The following is a 13,932-nucleotide window of genomic DNA, read 5'->3' as shown; positions in this document are numbered from 1 at the left end:
AAAGATTAGCCGGAAGGTCTGCATGAAGGCGACGGAATCGTTCAACAAGGGGGAACACTTTTCATAAAGACGCGACACCCAAGCTAATGCTTCATCCGTGAGGAGCGAGAAGACATATGCCACACGAGAGTGGTGGGAAGAGAACGATGATGGTTATGCGTTGAACTGCATCTGACACTGGTTTAAGAGTCCTCTGCAAGCTGAGAGAAGCTCTCCATAGCGGAGGACATGAGTCAGGATCCGGGGCTCTCTTAGGACCACAGACACTGGTGCAGCGTCACGAGCTAAAGGCGCGGGCACAGATGGAATCACCCTGGGTGTACTGAGGTGATTGCACAGGGTCTGCAGCGTAGCGGAGATTGAATCCAGTTTATGATCCAGCGTAGTTAGACGGGTAGCATGGGTTCCCAGAATCCGGCCCTGACGGGAAACGGTGTTCGCAACCACTATGGGGTCTATTGCGTGGCTCGTGCAACGAGTAACGTTGCTGACTGCAAACAGGATACGGACCCGCAGGGCAGAGTTAAAGAGTAATACACGACCTTGGCCTGGTATCAGAGGCCAGGGATGCAAGAGTAATCAGATATGTTCCGGGGTCGAGGCAGGCAGCAGGCAAAGCGTAGTCAGGTCCGGTTCTGAGGTCGAGGCAGGTGGCAGGCAAAACGGAGCTCAGACAGGACAAGGTAACTAGTACTTTGCACGAGCAAAGACTAGTAGCAACTGCCTGCCTTTAAAAGGCCAGTGGCAGCTGCTGGCAATGACAACCAAAGAGAGGTTGATTTCCTGTCAGGGGAGTAAAGACAGGATTTGCCAGGAAGCAAGATGGCCGTGGTGGTTTCGGACCAGATGATATCACTTCTTGTCAGCATTCATCCTGAATGTTCAGACAGATCCCTTATAGGAGGGGAGTGAAAGGGAGGTGGGAGGGGGGCGTGAAAGGGAGGTGGGAGGGGGAGTGAAAGGGAGGTGGGGGGGAGTGAAAAGGAAGTGGGGGGGGAGTGAAAAGGAAGTGGGGGGGGAGTGAAAGGGAGGTGGGGGACAGTGAAAGGGAGGTGGGGAGGGGGGAGTGAAAAGGAAGTGGGGGGGAGTGAAAAGGAAGTGGGGGGGGAGTGAAAAGGAGGTGGGGGAGTGAAAGGGAGGTGGGGGGGGAGTGAAAGGGAGGTGGGGGGGAGTGAAAGGGAGGTGGGGGGGGAGTGAAAGGGAGGTGGGGGGGGAGTGAAAGGGAGGTGGGAAGGGGGGAGTGAAAGGGAGGTGGGGAGGGGGGAGTGAAAGGGAGGTGGGGAGGGGGGAGTGAAAGGGAGGTGGGGAGGGGGGAGTGAAAGGGAGGTGGGGAGGGGGGAGTGAAAGGGAGGTGGGGAGGGGGGAGTGAAAGGGAGGTGGGGAGGGGGGAGTGAAAGGGAGGTGGGGAGGGGGGGAGTGAAAGGGAGGTGGGGAGGGGGGAGTGAAAGGGAGGTGGGGAGGGGGGAGTGAAAGGGAGGTGGGGGGGGAGTGAAAGGGAGGTGGGGGGGGAGTGAAAGGGAGGTGGGGGGGGGAGTGAAAGGGAGGTGGTGGGGGGGGAGTGAAAGGGAGGTGGTGGGGGGGAGTGAAAGGGAGGTGGTGGGGGGGGAGTGAAAGGGAGGTGGTGGGGGGGAGTGAAAGGGAGGTGGTGGGGGGGAGTGAAAGGGAGGTGGGGGGGGGGGAGTGAAAGGGAGGTGGGGGGGGGGGGGTGAAAGGGAGGTGGGTGGGGGGGAGTGAAAGGGAGGTGGTGGGGGGGAGTGAAAGGGAGGTGGGGGGGAGTGAAAGGGAGGTGGGGGGGAGTGAAAGGGAGGTGGGGGGGAGTGAAAGGGAGGTGGGGGGGAGTGAAAGGGAGGTGGGGGGGAGTGAAAGGGAGGTGGGGGGGAGTGAAAGGGAGGTGGGGGGGAGTGAAAGGGAGGTGGGGGGGAGTGAAAGGGAGGTGGGGGGGAGTGAAAGGGAGGTGGGGGGGAGTGAAAGGGAGGTGGGGGGGAGTGAAAGGGAGGTGGGGGGGTAGTGAAAGGGAGGTGGGGGGGTAGTGAAAGGGAGGTGGGGGGGAGTGAAGGGATGTGGGGGGAGTGGGAGGGGAGGAGGTTGGGCGTAAGAAGAGGGAGGGAGTGAGGGGTGGGGAGATGGGGTGTGAGGGGGAGATGAGGTGTGAGGGGGGAGATGGGGTGTGAGGGGGGAGATGGGGTGTGAGGGGGGAGATGGGGTGTGAGGGGGAGATGGGGTGTGAGGGGGGAGATGGGGTGTGAGGGGGGAGATGGGGTGTGAGGGGGAGATGGGGTGCGAGGGGGGAGTGATGGGGTGCGAGGGGGGAGTGATGGGGTGCGAGGGGGGAGTGATGGGGTGGGAGGGGGGGAGTGATGGGGTGGGAGGGGGGAGTGATGGGGTGCGAGGGGGGAGTGATGGGGTGCGAGGGGGGAGTGATGGGGTGGGAGGGGGGAGTGATGGGGTGGGAGGGGGGAGTGATGGGGTGGGAGGGGGGAGTGATGGGGTGGGAGGGGGGGAGTGATGGGGTGGGAGGGGGGAGTGATGGGGTGGGAGGGGGGAGTGATGGGGTGGGAGGGGGGAGTGATGGGGTGGGAGGGGGGAGTGATGGGGTGGGAGGGGGGAGTGATGGGGTGGGAGGGGGGAGTGATGGGGTGGGAGGGGGGAGTGATGGGGTGGGAGGGGGGAGATGGGGTGGGAGGGGGGAGATGGGGTGTGAGGGGGGGAGATGGGGTGTGAGGGTGAGATGGGGTGTGAGGGGGGAGAAGGGGTGTGAGGGGGGAGATGGGGTGTGAGGGGGGAGATGGGGTGTGAGGGGGGAGATGGGGTGTGAGGGGGGAGATGGGGTGTGAGGGGGGAGTGATGGGGTGTGAGGGGGGAGTGATGGGGTGCGAGGGGGGAGTGATGGGGTGCGAGGGGGAGTGATGGGGTGGGAGGGGGGAGTGATGGGGTGGGAGGGGGGAGTGATGGGGTGGGAGGGGGGAGTGAGGGGGTGGGAGGGGGGAGTGACGGGGTGGGAGGGGAGTGAGGGGGTGGGAGGAGAGTGAGGGGGTGGGAGAGTGAGGGGGTGGGAGAGTGAGGGGGTGGGAGGGGAGAGTGACGGGGTGGGAGGGGAGTGAGGGGGTGGGAGGAGAGTGAGGGGGTGGGAGGAGAGTGAGGGGGTGGGAGGAGAGTGAGGGGGGTGGGAGGAGAGTGAGGGGGTGGGAGAGTGAGGGGGGTGGGAGGAGAGTGAGGGGGTGGGAGGAGAGTGAGGGGGTGGGAGAGTGAGGGGGTGGGAGGGGAGAGTGACGGGGTGGGAGGGGAGTGAGGGGGTGGGAGGAGAGTGAGGGGGTGGGAGGAGAGTGAGGGGGTGGGAGGAGAGTGAGGGGGTGGGAGAGTGAGGGGGTGGGAGGAGAGTGTTGGGGAGGGGAGGGAGAGGAGGGAGAGCAGGGAGAGGAGGGAGGAAGAGAGCGGGGGGAAGGATGTAAGGGAGTTACATCTTGTGACCCGGACACACACACACACCTTCGGGTGCCACCCACGCGGGGCAGTACATGCGCCCTGGGCACTGGAAGGTGAGCTTCACATCCGCCATGCTGATCCGAGCCGTCATATCCTCGTCAATCTGGGGATGGGAGCGGGGGGTTAGAAAGCGCATGATAATGAGGGCTGGGGAGGGGTGAAGCGCTTACGAGGGGTTAAGGGGCAAGGTGCAACATGTAGCAGGGCGAGGGGAGGGCACAGGTTAACAAGAGCCATTTCTGCCATAGGATCCTGGGCATCGTGACACTGAGAAAGGACAAACAGAAACCCCCGGGGCAGGCAAACAGAAACCCCCGGGGCAGGCAAACAGAAACCCCCGGGGCAGGCAAACAGAAACCCCAGGGGCAGGCAAACAGAAACCCCCGGGGCAGGCAAACAGAAACCCCCGGGGCAGGCAAACAGAAACCCCCGGGGCAGGCAAACAGAAACCCCCGGGGCAGGCAAACAGAAACCCCCGGGGCAGGCAAACAGAAACCCCCGGGGCAGGCAAACAGAAACCCCCGGGGCAGGCAAACAGAAACCCCAGGGGCAGGCAAACAGAAACCCCCGGGGCAGGCAAACAGAAACCCCCAGGGCAGGCAAACAGAAACCCCCGGGGCAGGCAAACAGAAACCCCCGGGGCAGGCAAACAGAAACCCCAGGGGCAGGCAAACAGAAACCCCCGGGGCAGGCAAACAGAAACCCCCGGGGCAGGCAAACAGAAACCCCCGGGGCAGGCAAACAGAAACCCCAGGGGCAGGCAGGCAGAAACCCCCGGGGCAGGCAAACAGAAACCCCCGGGGCAGGCAAACAGAAACCCCCGGGGCAGGCAAACAGAAACCCCCGGGGCAGGCAAACAGAAACCCCCGGGGCAGGCAAACAGAAACCCCAGGGGCAGGCAAACAGAAACCCCCTGGGGCAGGCAAACAGAAACCCCCGGGGAAGGCAAACAGAAACCCCAGGGGCAGGCAAACAGAAACCCCAGGGGCAGGCAAACAGAAACCCCAGGGGCAGGCAAACAGAAACCCCAGGGGCAGGCAAACAGAAACCCCAGGGGCAGGCAAACAGAAACCCCAGGGGCAGGCAAACAGAAACCCCCGGGGCAGGCAAACAGAAACCCCCGGGGCAGGCAAACAGAAACCCCAGGGGCAGGCAAACAGAAACCCCCGGGGCAGGCAAACAGAAACCCCCGGGGCAGGCAAACAGAAACCCCAGGGGCAGGCAAACAGAAACCCCAGGGGCAGGCAAACAGAAACCCCAGGGGCAGGCAAACAGAAACCCCCGGGGCAGGCAAACAGAAACCCCAGGGGCAGGCAAACAGAAACCCATGGGGCACATTACCAATGATATCTCATAAGGGGAAGTGAATTCCTTCCCGACTCCAAGTAATGGCAATCAGGTTACTCCCTGGGTCAGCTTCCTTCCATGGTTACTTATTGGTTATATGTGCCCGATACAGGCTTACCCGGCCCCCAGGTCATGTGACTCACCATGATGCTACGGCTGTTGAGATAATGGCGCGGGATGAGCGGCTCCAGCGTGTGAAGGAAAGCCATACCGCGGGAAATGTCCAGCGCAAACCTCACCGCCTGGCACTGATCCACCACCAGATCTGAGGGGGGCACACAGAAGGTCCATGGGGTCAGACGGGACACACACAGGGGGTCAGACGGGACACACACAGGGGGTCAGACGGGACACACACACAGGGGGTCAGACGGGGGACAGGGGGTCAGACGGGACACACACACACAGGGGGTCGGACGGGACACACACAGGGCGTCGGACGGGGGACAGGGGGTCAGACGGGACACACACACACAGGGGGTCAGACGGGACACACACAGGGCGTTGGACGGGGGACAGGGGGTCGGACGGGACACACACACACAGGGGGTTGGACGGGACACACACAGGGCGTCGGACGGGGGACAGGGGGTCGGACGGGACACACACACACAGGGGGTTGGACGGGACACACACAGGGCGTCGGACGGGGGACAGGGGGTCGGACGGGACACACACACACACGGAGTCAGACGGGACACACACCCAGGTGGTCGGACGGAACACACACACACACGGAGTCGGACGGGACACACACACAGGTGGTCGGACGGAACACACACATAGGGGGTTGGACGGGACACACACACAGGGGGTCGGACGGGACACACACACACACAGGGGATCGGACGGGACACACACACACACACAGGGGGTCGGACGGGACACACACCCAGGTGGTCGGACGGAACACACACATAGGGGGTTGGACGGGACACACACACAGGGGGTCGGACGGGACACACACACACACAGGGGATCGGACGGGACACACACACACACAGGGGGTCGGACGGGACACACACACACACACACACACACACAGGGGATCGGACGGAACACATACACACACACAGGGGATCGGACGGGACACATACACACACACAGGGGATCGGACGGGACACACACACACAGGGGGGTCGGACGGGACACAAACAGGGGGTCGGACGGGACACACACACACACACAGGGGGTCGGACGGGACACACACAGGGGGGTCGGACGGGACACACACACACAGGGGGTCGGACGGGACACACACAGGGGGGTCGGACGGGACACACACACACACACAGGGGGTCGGACGGGACAAAATACACACACACACACACACAGGGGGTCGGACAGGACACACACAGACACACACACAGGGGGTCGGACAGGACACACACAAACACACACACAGGGGGTCGGACAGGACACACACAGACACACACACAGGGGGTCGGACACGACACACACACACACACACACAGGGGGTCGGACAGGACACACACAGACAGGGGGTCGGAGGTGACACTGAGTCGTAGGGGACACTCTCCCTACCGCATATCACTCACCCCGTGTTACTCACTGCTCCCTCCCATTGGCCGTTACTCAGTGCTCCCCTCCGTGTGTTACTCAGTGCTCCCTCCCATTGGCCGTTACTCAGTGCTCCCCTCCGTGTGTTACTCAGTGCTCCCCTCCGTGTGTTACTCAGTACTCCCCTCCGTGTGTTACTCAGTGCTCCCCTCCGTGTGTTACTCAGTGCTCCCCTCCGTGTGTTACTCAGTGCTCCCCTCCGTGTGTTACTCAGTGCTCCCCTCCGTGTGTTACTCAGTGCTCCCCTCCGTGTGTTACTCACTGCTCCCCTCCGTGTGTTACTCACTGCTCCCCTCCGTGTGTTACTCACTGCTCCCCTCCGTGTGTTACTCAGTGCTCCCTCCCATTGGCCGTTACTCAGTGCTCCCCTCCGTGTGTTACTCAGTGCTCCCCTCCGTGTGTTACTCAGTGCTCCCCTCCGTGTGTTACTCAATGCTCCCTCCCATTGGCCGTTACTCAGTGCTCCCCTCCGTGTTACTCAGTGCTCCCCTCCGTGTGTTACTCAGTGCTGTCCTCCGTGTGTTACTCAGTGCTCCCCTCCGTGTGTTACTCAGTGCTCCCCTCCGTGTGTTACTCAGTGCTCCCCTCCGTGTGTTACTCAGTGCTCCCCTCCGTGTGTTACTCAGTGCTCCCCTCCGTGTGTTACTCAGTGCTCCCCTCCGTGTGCTACTCAGTGCTCCCCTCCGTGTGTTACTCAGTGCTGCCCTCCGTGTGTTACTCAGTGCTGCCCTCCGTGTGTTACTCAGTGCTCCCCTCCGTGTTACTCAGTGCTCCCCTCCGTGTGTTACTCAGTGCTCCCCTCCGTGTGTTACTCACTGCTCCCTCCCATTGGCCGTTACTCAGTGCTCCCCTCCGTGTGTTACTTAGTGCTCCCCTCCGTGTGTTACTCACTGCTCCCCTCCGTGTGTTACTCAGTGCTCCCCTCCGTGTGTTACTCAGTGCTCCCCTCCGTGTGTTACTCACTGCTCCCTCCCATTGGCCGTTACTCAGTGCTCCCCTCCGTGTGTTACTCAGTGCTCCCCTCCGTGTGTTACTCAGTGCTCCCCTCCGTGTGTTACTCACTGCTCCCTCTCATTGGCCGTTACTCAGTGCTCCCCTCCGTGTTACTCAGTGCTCCCCTCCGTGTGTTACTCAGTGCTGCCCTCCGTGTGTTACTCAGTGCTCCCCTCCGTGTGTTACTCAGTGCTCCCCTCCGTGTGTTACTCAGTGCTCCCCTCCGTGTGTTACTCAGTGCTCCCCTCCGTGTGTTACTCAGTGCTCCCCTCCGTGTGTTACTCAGTGCTCCCCTCCGTGTGTTACTCAGTGCTCCCCTCCGTGTGTTACTCAGTGCTCCCCTCCGTGCGTTACTCAGTGCTGCCCTCCGTGCGTTACTCAGTGCTCCCCTCCGTGTGTTACTCAGTGCTCCCCTCCGTGTGTTACTCAGTGCTCCCCTCCGTGTGTTACTCAGTGCTCCCCTCCGTGTGTTACTCAGTGCTCCCCTCCGTGTGTTACTCACTGCTCCCTCCCATTGGCTGTTACTCAGTGCTCCCCTCCGTGTTACTCAGTGCTCCCCTCCGTGTGTTACTCAGTGCTGCCCTCCGTGTGTTACTCAGTGCTCCCCTCCGTGTTACTCAGTGCTCCCCTCCGTGTGTTACTCAGTGCTCCCCTCCGTGTGTTACTCAGTGCTGCCCTCCGTGTGTTGCTCAGTGCTCCCCTCCGTGTGTTACTCAGTGCTGCCTTCCGTGTGTTACTCAGTGCTCCCCTCCGTGTGTTACTCAGTGCTCCCCTCCGTGTGTTACTCAGTGCTCCCCTCCGTGTGTTACTCAGTGCTCCCCTCCGTGTGTTACTCACTGCTCCCTCCCATTGGCTGTTACTCAGTGCTCCCCTCCGTGTTACTCAGTGCTCCCCTCCGTGTGTTACTCAGTGCTGCCCTCAGTGTGTTACTCAGTGCTCCCCTCCGTGTTACTCAGTGCTCCCCTCCGTGTTACTCAGTGCTCCCCTCCGTGTGTTACTCAGTACTCCCCTCCGTGTGTTACTCAGTGCTGCCCTCCGTGTGTTGCTCAGTGCTCCCCTCTGTGTGTTACTCAGTGCTCCCCTCCGTATGTTACTCAGTGCTCCCCTCCGTGTGTTACTCACTGCTCCCTCCCATTGGCCGTTACTCAGTGCTCCCCTCCGTGTGTTACTCAGTGCTGCCCTCCGTGTGTTACTCAGTGCTCCCCTCCGTGTGTTACTCAGTGCTCCCCTCCGTGTGTTACTCAGTGCTGCCCTCCGTGTGTTACTCACTGCTCCCCTCCGTGTGTTACTCAGTGCTCCCCTCCGTGTGTTACTCAGTGCTCCCCTCCGTGTGTTACTCAGTGCTCCCCTCCGTGTGTTACTCAGTGCTCCCCTCCGTGTGTTACTCAGTACTCCCCTCAGTGTGTTACTCAGTGCTGCCCTCCGTGTGTTACTCAGTGCTCCCCTCCGTGCGTTACTCAGTGCTCCCCTCCGTGTTACTCAGTGCTCCCCTCCGTGTGTTACTCAGTGCTCCCCTCCGTGTGTTACTCACTGCTCCCCTCCGTGTGTTACTCAGTGCTCCCCTCCGTGTGTTACTCAGTGCTGCCCTCCGTGTGTTACTCAGTGCTCCCCTCCGTGTGTTACTCAGTGCTCCCCTCCGTGTGTTACTCAGTGCTCCCCTCCGTGCGTTACTCAGTGCTCCCCTCCGTGCGTTACTCAGTGCTGCCCTCCGTGCGTTACTCAGTGCTCCCCTCCGTGTGTTACTCAGTGCTCCCCTCCGTGTGTTACTCAGTGCTGCCCTCCGTGTGTTACTCAGTGCTCCCCTCCGTGTGTTACTCAGTGCTGCCCTCCGTGTGTTACCCAGTGCTCCCCTCCGTGTGTTACTCAGTGCTCCCCTCCGTGTGTTACTCAGTGCTCCCCTCCGTGTGTTACTCAGTGCTCCCCTCCGTGTGTTACTCAGTGCTCCCCTCCGTGTGTTACTCAGTGCTCCCCTCCGTGCGTTACTCAGTGCTCCCCTCCGTGCGTTACTCAGTGCTCCCCTCCGTGCGTTACTCAGTGCTCCCCTCCGTGCGTTACTCAGTGCTGCCCTCCGTGCGTTACTCAGTGCTCCCCTCCGTGTGTTACTCAGTGCTCCCCTCCGTGTGTTACTCAGTGCTGCCCTCCGTGTGTTACTCAGTGCTCCCCTCCGTGTGTTACTCAGTGCTGCCCTCCGTGTGTTACTCAGTGCTCCCCTCCGTGTGTTACTCAGTGCTCCCCTCCGTGTGTTACTCACTGCTCCTCTCCGTGTGTTACTCAGTGCTCCCCTCCGTGTGTTACTCAGTGCTCCCCTCCGTGCGTTACTCAGTGCTGCCCTCCGTGCGTTACTCAGTGCTCCCCTCCGTGCGTTACTCAGTGCTGCCCTCCGTGTGTTACTCAGTGCTCCCCTCCGTGCGTTACTCAGTGCTCCCCTCCGTGTGTTACTCAGTGCTCCCCTCCGTGCGTTACTCAGTGCTCCCCTCCGTGCGTTACTCAGTGCTCCCCTCCGTGCGTTACTCAGTGCTCCCCTCCGTGTGTTACTCAGTGCTGCCCTCCGTGTGTTACTCAGTGCTCCCCTCCGTGTGTTACTCAGTGCTGCCCTCCGTGTGTTACTCAGTGCTCCCCTCCGCGTGTTACTCAGTGCTCCCCTCCGTGTGTTACTCAGTGCTCCTCTCCGTGTGTTACTTAGTGCTCCCCTCCGTGTGTTACTCAGTGCTCCCCTCCGTGTTACTCCGTGCTGCCCTCCGTGTGTTACTCAGTGCTCCCCTCCGTGTGTTACTCACTGCTCCCTCCCATTGGCCGTTACTCAGTGCTCCCCTCCGTGTGTTACTCAGTGCTGCCCTCCGTGTTACTCAGTGCTCCGCTCCGTGTGTTACTCAGTGCTCCCCTCCGTGAGTTACTCACTGCTCCCTCCCATTGGCCATTACTCAGTGCTCCCCTCCGTGTGTTACTCACTGCTCCCTCCCATTGGCCGTTACTCAGTGCTCCCCTCCGTGTTACTCCGTGCTGCCCTCCGTGTGTTACTCAGTGCTCCCCTCCGTGTGTTACTCACTGGTCCCCTCCGTGTTACTCAGTGCTGCCCTCCGTGTGTTACTCAGTGCTGCCCTCCGTGTGTTACTCAGTGCTCCCCTCCGTGTGTTACTCAGTGCTCCCCTCCGTGTGTTACTCAGTGCTCCCCTCCGTGTTACTCAGTGCTCCCCTCCGTGTTACTCAGTGCTGCCCTCCGTGTGTTACTCAGTGCTGCCCTCCGTGTGTTACTCAGTGCTCCCCTCCGTGTTACTCAGTGCTGCCCTCCGTGTGTTACTCAGTGCTCCCCTCCGTGTGTTACTCAGTGCTCCCCTCCGTGTTACTCAGTGCTCCCCTCCGTGTTACTCAGTGCTCCCCTCCGTGTTACTCAGTGCTCCTCCTCCGTGTTACTCAGTGCTGCCCTCCGTGTGTTACTCAGTGCTCCCCTCCGTGTTACTCAGTGCTCCCCTTCGTGTTACTCAGTGCTCCTCCTCCGTGTTACTCAGTGCTCCCCTCCGTGTTACTCAGTGCTCCCCTCCGTGTTACTCAGTGCTCCCCTCCGTGCGTTACTCAGTGCTCCCCCTCCGTGTGTTACTCAGTGCTCCCTCCCATTGGCCGTTACTCAGTGCTCCCCTCCGTGTTACTCAGTGCTCCCTTCCGTGTTACTCAGTGCTCCCCTCCGTGTGTTACTCAGTGCTCCCCTCCGTGTGTTACTCACTGGTCCCCTCCGTGTTACTCAGTGCTCCCCTCCGTGTGTTACTCACTGGTCCCCTCCATGTTACTCAGTGCTCCCCTCCGTGTGTTACTCAGTGCTGCCCTCCGTGTGTTACTCACTGCTCCCCTCCGTGTGTTACTCAGTGCTCCCCTCCGTGTGTTACTCAGTGCTCCCCTCCGTGTGTTACTCAGTGCTCCCCTCCGTGTGTTACTCAGTGCTCCCCTCCGTGTGTTACTCAGTGCTCCCCTCCGTGTGTTACTCAGTGCTGCCCTCCGTGTGTTACTCAGTGCTCCCCTCCGTGTGTTACTCAGTGCTCCCCTCCGTGTGTTACTCAGTGCTCCCCTCCGTGCTCCCCTCCGTGTGTTACTCAGTGCTCCCCTCCGTGTTACTCAGTGCTCCCCTCCGTGTTACTCAGTGCTCCCCTCCGTGTGTTACTCCGTGCTGCCCTCCGTGTGTTACTCAGTGCTCCCCTCCGTGTTACTCAGTGCTCCCCTCCGTGTGTTACTCAGTGCTCCCCTCCGTGTTACTCAGTGCTCCCCTCCGTGTGTTACTCAGTGCTCCCCTCCGTGTTACTCAGTGCTCCCCTCCGTGTTACTCAGTGCTCCCCTCCGTGTGTTACTCAGTGCTCCCCTCCGTGTTACTCAGTGCTCCCCTCCGTGTGTTACTCAGTGCTCCCCTCCGTGTAACTCAGTGCTCCCCTCCGTGTTACTCAGTGCTCCCTTCCGTGTGTTACTCAGTGCTCCCCTCCGTGTGTTACTCAGTGCTCCCCTCCGTGTGTTACTCAGTGCTCCCCTCCGTGTTACTCAGTGCTCCCCTCCGCGTGTTACTCAGTGCTCCCCCTCCGTGCGTTACTCAGTGCTCCCCTCCGTGTGTTACTCAGTGCTCCCCTCCGTGTGTTACTCAGTGCTCCCCTCCGTGTTACTCAGTGCTCCCCTCCGTGTGTTACTCAGTGCTCCCCTCCGTGTTACTCAGTGCTCCCCTCCGTGTTACTCAGTGCTCCCCTCCGTGTTACTCAGTGCTCCCCTCCGTGTTACTCAGTGCTCCCCTCCGTGTTACTCAGTGCTCCCCCTCCGTGCGTTACTCAGTGCTCCCCTCCGTGTGTTACTCAGTGCTCCCCTCCGTGTGTTACTCACTGCTCCCCTCCGTGTTACTCAGTGCTCCCCTCCGTGTTACTCAGTGCTCCCCCTCCGTGTTACTCAGTGCTCCCCTCCGTGTGTTACTCAGTGCTCCCCTCCGTGTGTTACTCAGTGCTCCCCTCCGTGTGTTACTCAGTGCTGCCCTCCGTGCGTTACTCAGTGCTCCCCTCCGTGCGTTACTCAGTGCTGCCCTCCGTGTGTTACTCAGTGCTCCCCTCCGTGTGTTACTCAGTGCTCCCCTCCGTGCGTTACTCAGTGCTCCCCTCCGTGCGTTACTCAGTGCTCCCCTCCGTGCGTTACTCAGTGCTCCCCTCCGTGTGTTACTCAGTGCTCCCCTCCGTGTGTTACTCAGTGCTGCCCTCCGTGTGTTACTCAGTGCTCCCCTCCGTGTGTTACTCAGTGCTGCCCTCCGTGTGTTACTCAGTGCTCCCCTCCGTGTGTTACTCAGTGCTCCCCTCCGTGTGTTACTCAGTGCTCCTCTCCGTGTGTTACTTAGTGCTCCCCTCCGTGTGTTACTCAGTGCTCCCCTCCGTGTTACTCAGTGCTCCCCTCCGTGTGTTACTCAGTGCTCCCCTCCGTGCGTTACTCAGTGCTGCCCTCCGTGCGTTACTCAGTGCTCCCCTCCGTGCGTTACTCAGTGCTGCCCTCCGTGTGTTACTCAGTGCTCCCCTCCGTGCGTTACTCAGTGCTCCCCTCCGTGTGTTACTCAGTGCTCCCCTCCGTGCGTTACTCAGTGCTCCCCTCCGTGCGTTACTCAGTGCTCCCCTCCGTGTGTTACTCAGTGCTCCCCTCCGTGTGTTACTCAGTGCTGCCCTCCGTGTGTTACTCAGTGCTCCCCTCCGTGTGTTACTCAGTGCTGCCCTCCGTGTGTTACTCAGTGCTCCCCTCCGCGTGTTACTCAGTGCTCCCCTCCGTGTGTTACTCAGTGCTCCTCTCCGTGTGTTACTTAGTGCTCCCCTCCGTGTGTTACTCAGTGCTCCCCTCCGTGTTACTCCGTGCTGCCCTCCGTGTGTTACTCAGTGCTCCCCTCCGTGTGTTACTCACTGCTCCCTCCCATTGGCCGTTACTCAGTGCTCCCCTCCGTGTGTTACTCAGTGCTGCCCTCCGTGTTACTCAGTGCTCCGCTCCGTGTGTTACTCAGTGCTCCCCTCCGTGAGTTACTCACTGCTCCCTCCCATTGGCCATTACTCAGTGCTCCCCTCCGTGTGTTACTCACTGCTCCCTCCCATTGGCCGTTACTCAGTGCTCCCCTCCGTGTTACTCCGTGCTGCCCTCCGTGTGTTACTCAGTGCTCCCCTCCGTGTGTTACTCACTGGTCCCCTCCGTGTTACTCAGTGCTGCCCTCCGTGTGTTACTCAGTGCTGCCCTCCGTGTGTTACTCAGTGCTCCCCTCCGTGTGTTACTCAGTGCTCCCCTCCGTGTGTTACTCAGTGCTCCCCTCCGTGTTACTCAGTGCTCCCCTCCGTGTTACTCAGTGCTGCCCTCCGTGTGTTACTCAGTGCTGCCCTCCGTGTGTTACTCAGTGCTCCCCTCCGTGTTACTCAGTGCTGCCCTCCGTGTGTTACTCAGTGCTCCCCTCCGTGTGTTACTCAGTGCTCCCCTCCGTGTTACTCAGTGCTCCCCTCCGTGTTACTCAGTGCTCCCCTCCGTGTTACTCAGTGCTCCTCCTCCGTGTTA

General features: G+C 60.8%; 1 protein-coding gene across 1 annotated transcript in view; it reads right to left on the bottom strand.

The window, feature by feature from the left end:
• Positions 1 to 3,439: 3,439 nt before the first annotated feature.
• The window catches only part of ILK (integrin linked kinase), a 33,565-nt gene continuing 23,072 nt past the window's right edge, over positions 3,440 to 13,932 (bottom strand). The window contains exons 3-4 of the mRNA XM_075582303.1: positions 4,974 to 5,095; positions 3,440 to 3,586 (exon numbers count right to left, since the gene is read on the bottom strand). Coding sequence (XP_075438418.1) covers positions 3,455 to 3,586; positions 4,974 to 5,095 — 254 coding nt within the window. The 3' untranslated portion in view covers positions 3,440 to 3,454. The remainder of the gene's footprint in view (positions 3,587 to 4,973; positions 5,096 to 13,932) is intronic.

Source organism: Ascaphus truei, unplaced genomic scaffold, assembly GCF_040206685.1.
Source record: "Ascaphus truei isolate aAscTru1 unplaced genomic scaffold, aAscTru1.hap1 HAP1_SCAFFOLD_2152, whole genome shotgun sequence".
Classification (NCBI taxonomy): Eukaryota; Metazoa; Chordata; class Amphibia; order Anura; family Ascaphidae; genus Ascaphus; species Ascaphus truei.
This window is presented reverse-complemented; position numbering and strand designations above follow the sequence as displayed.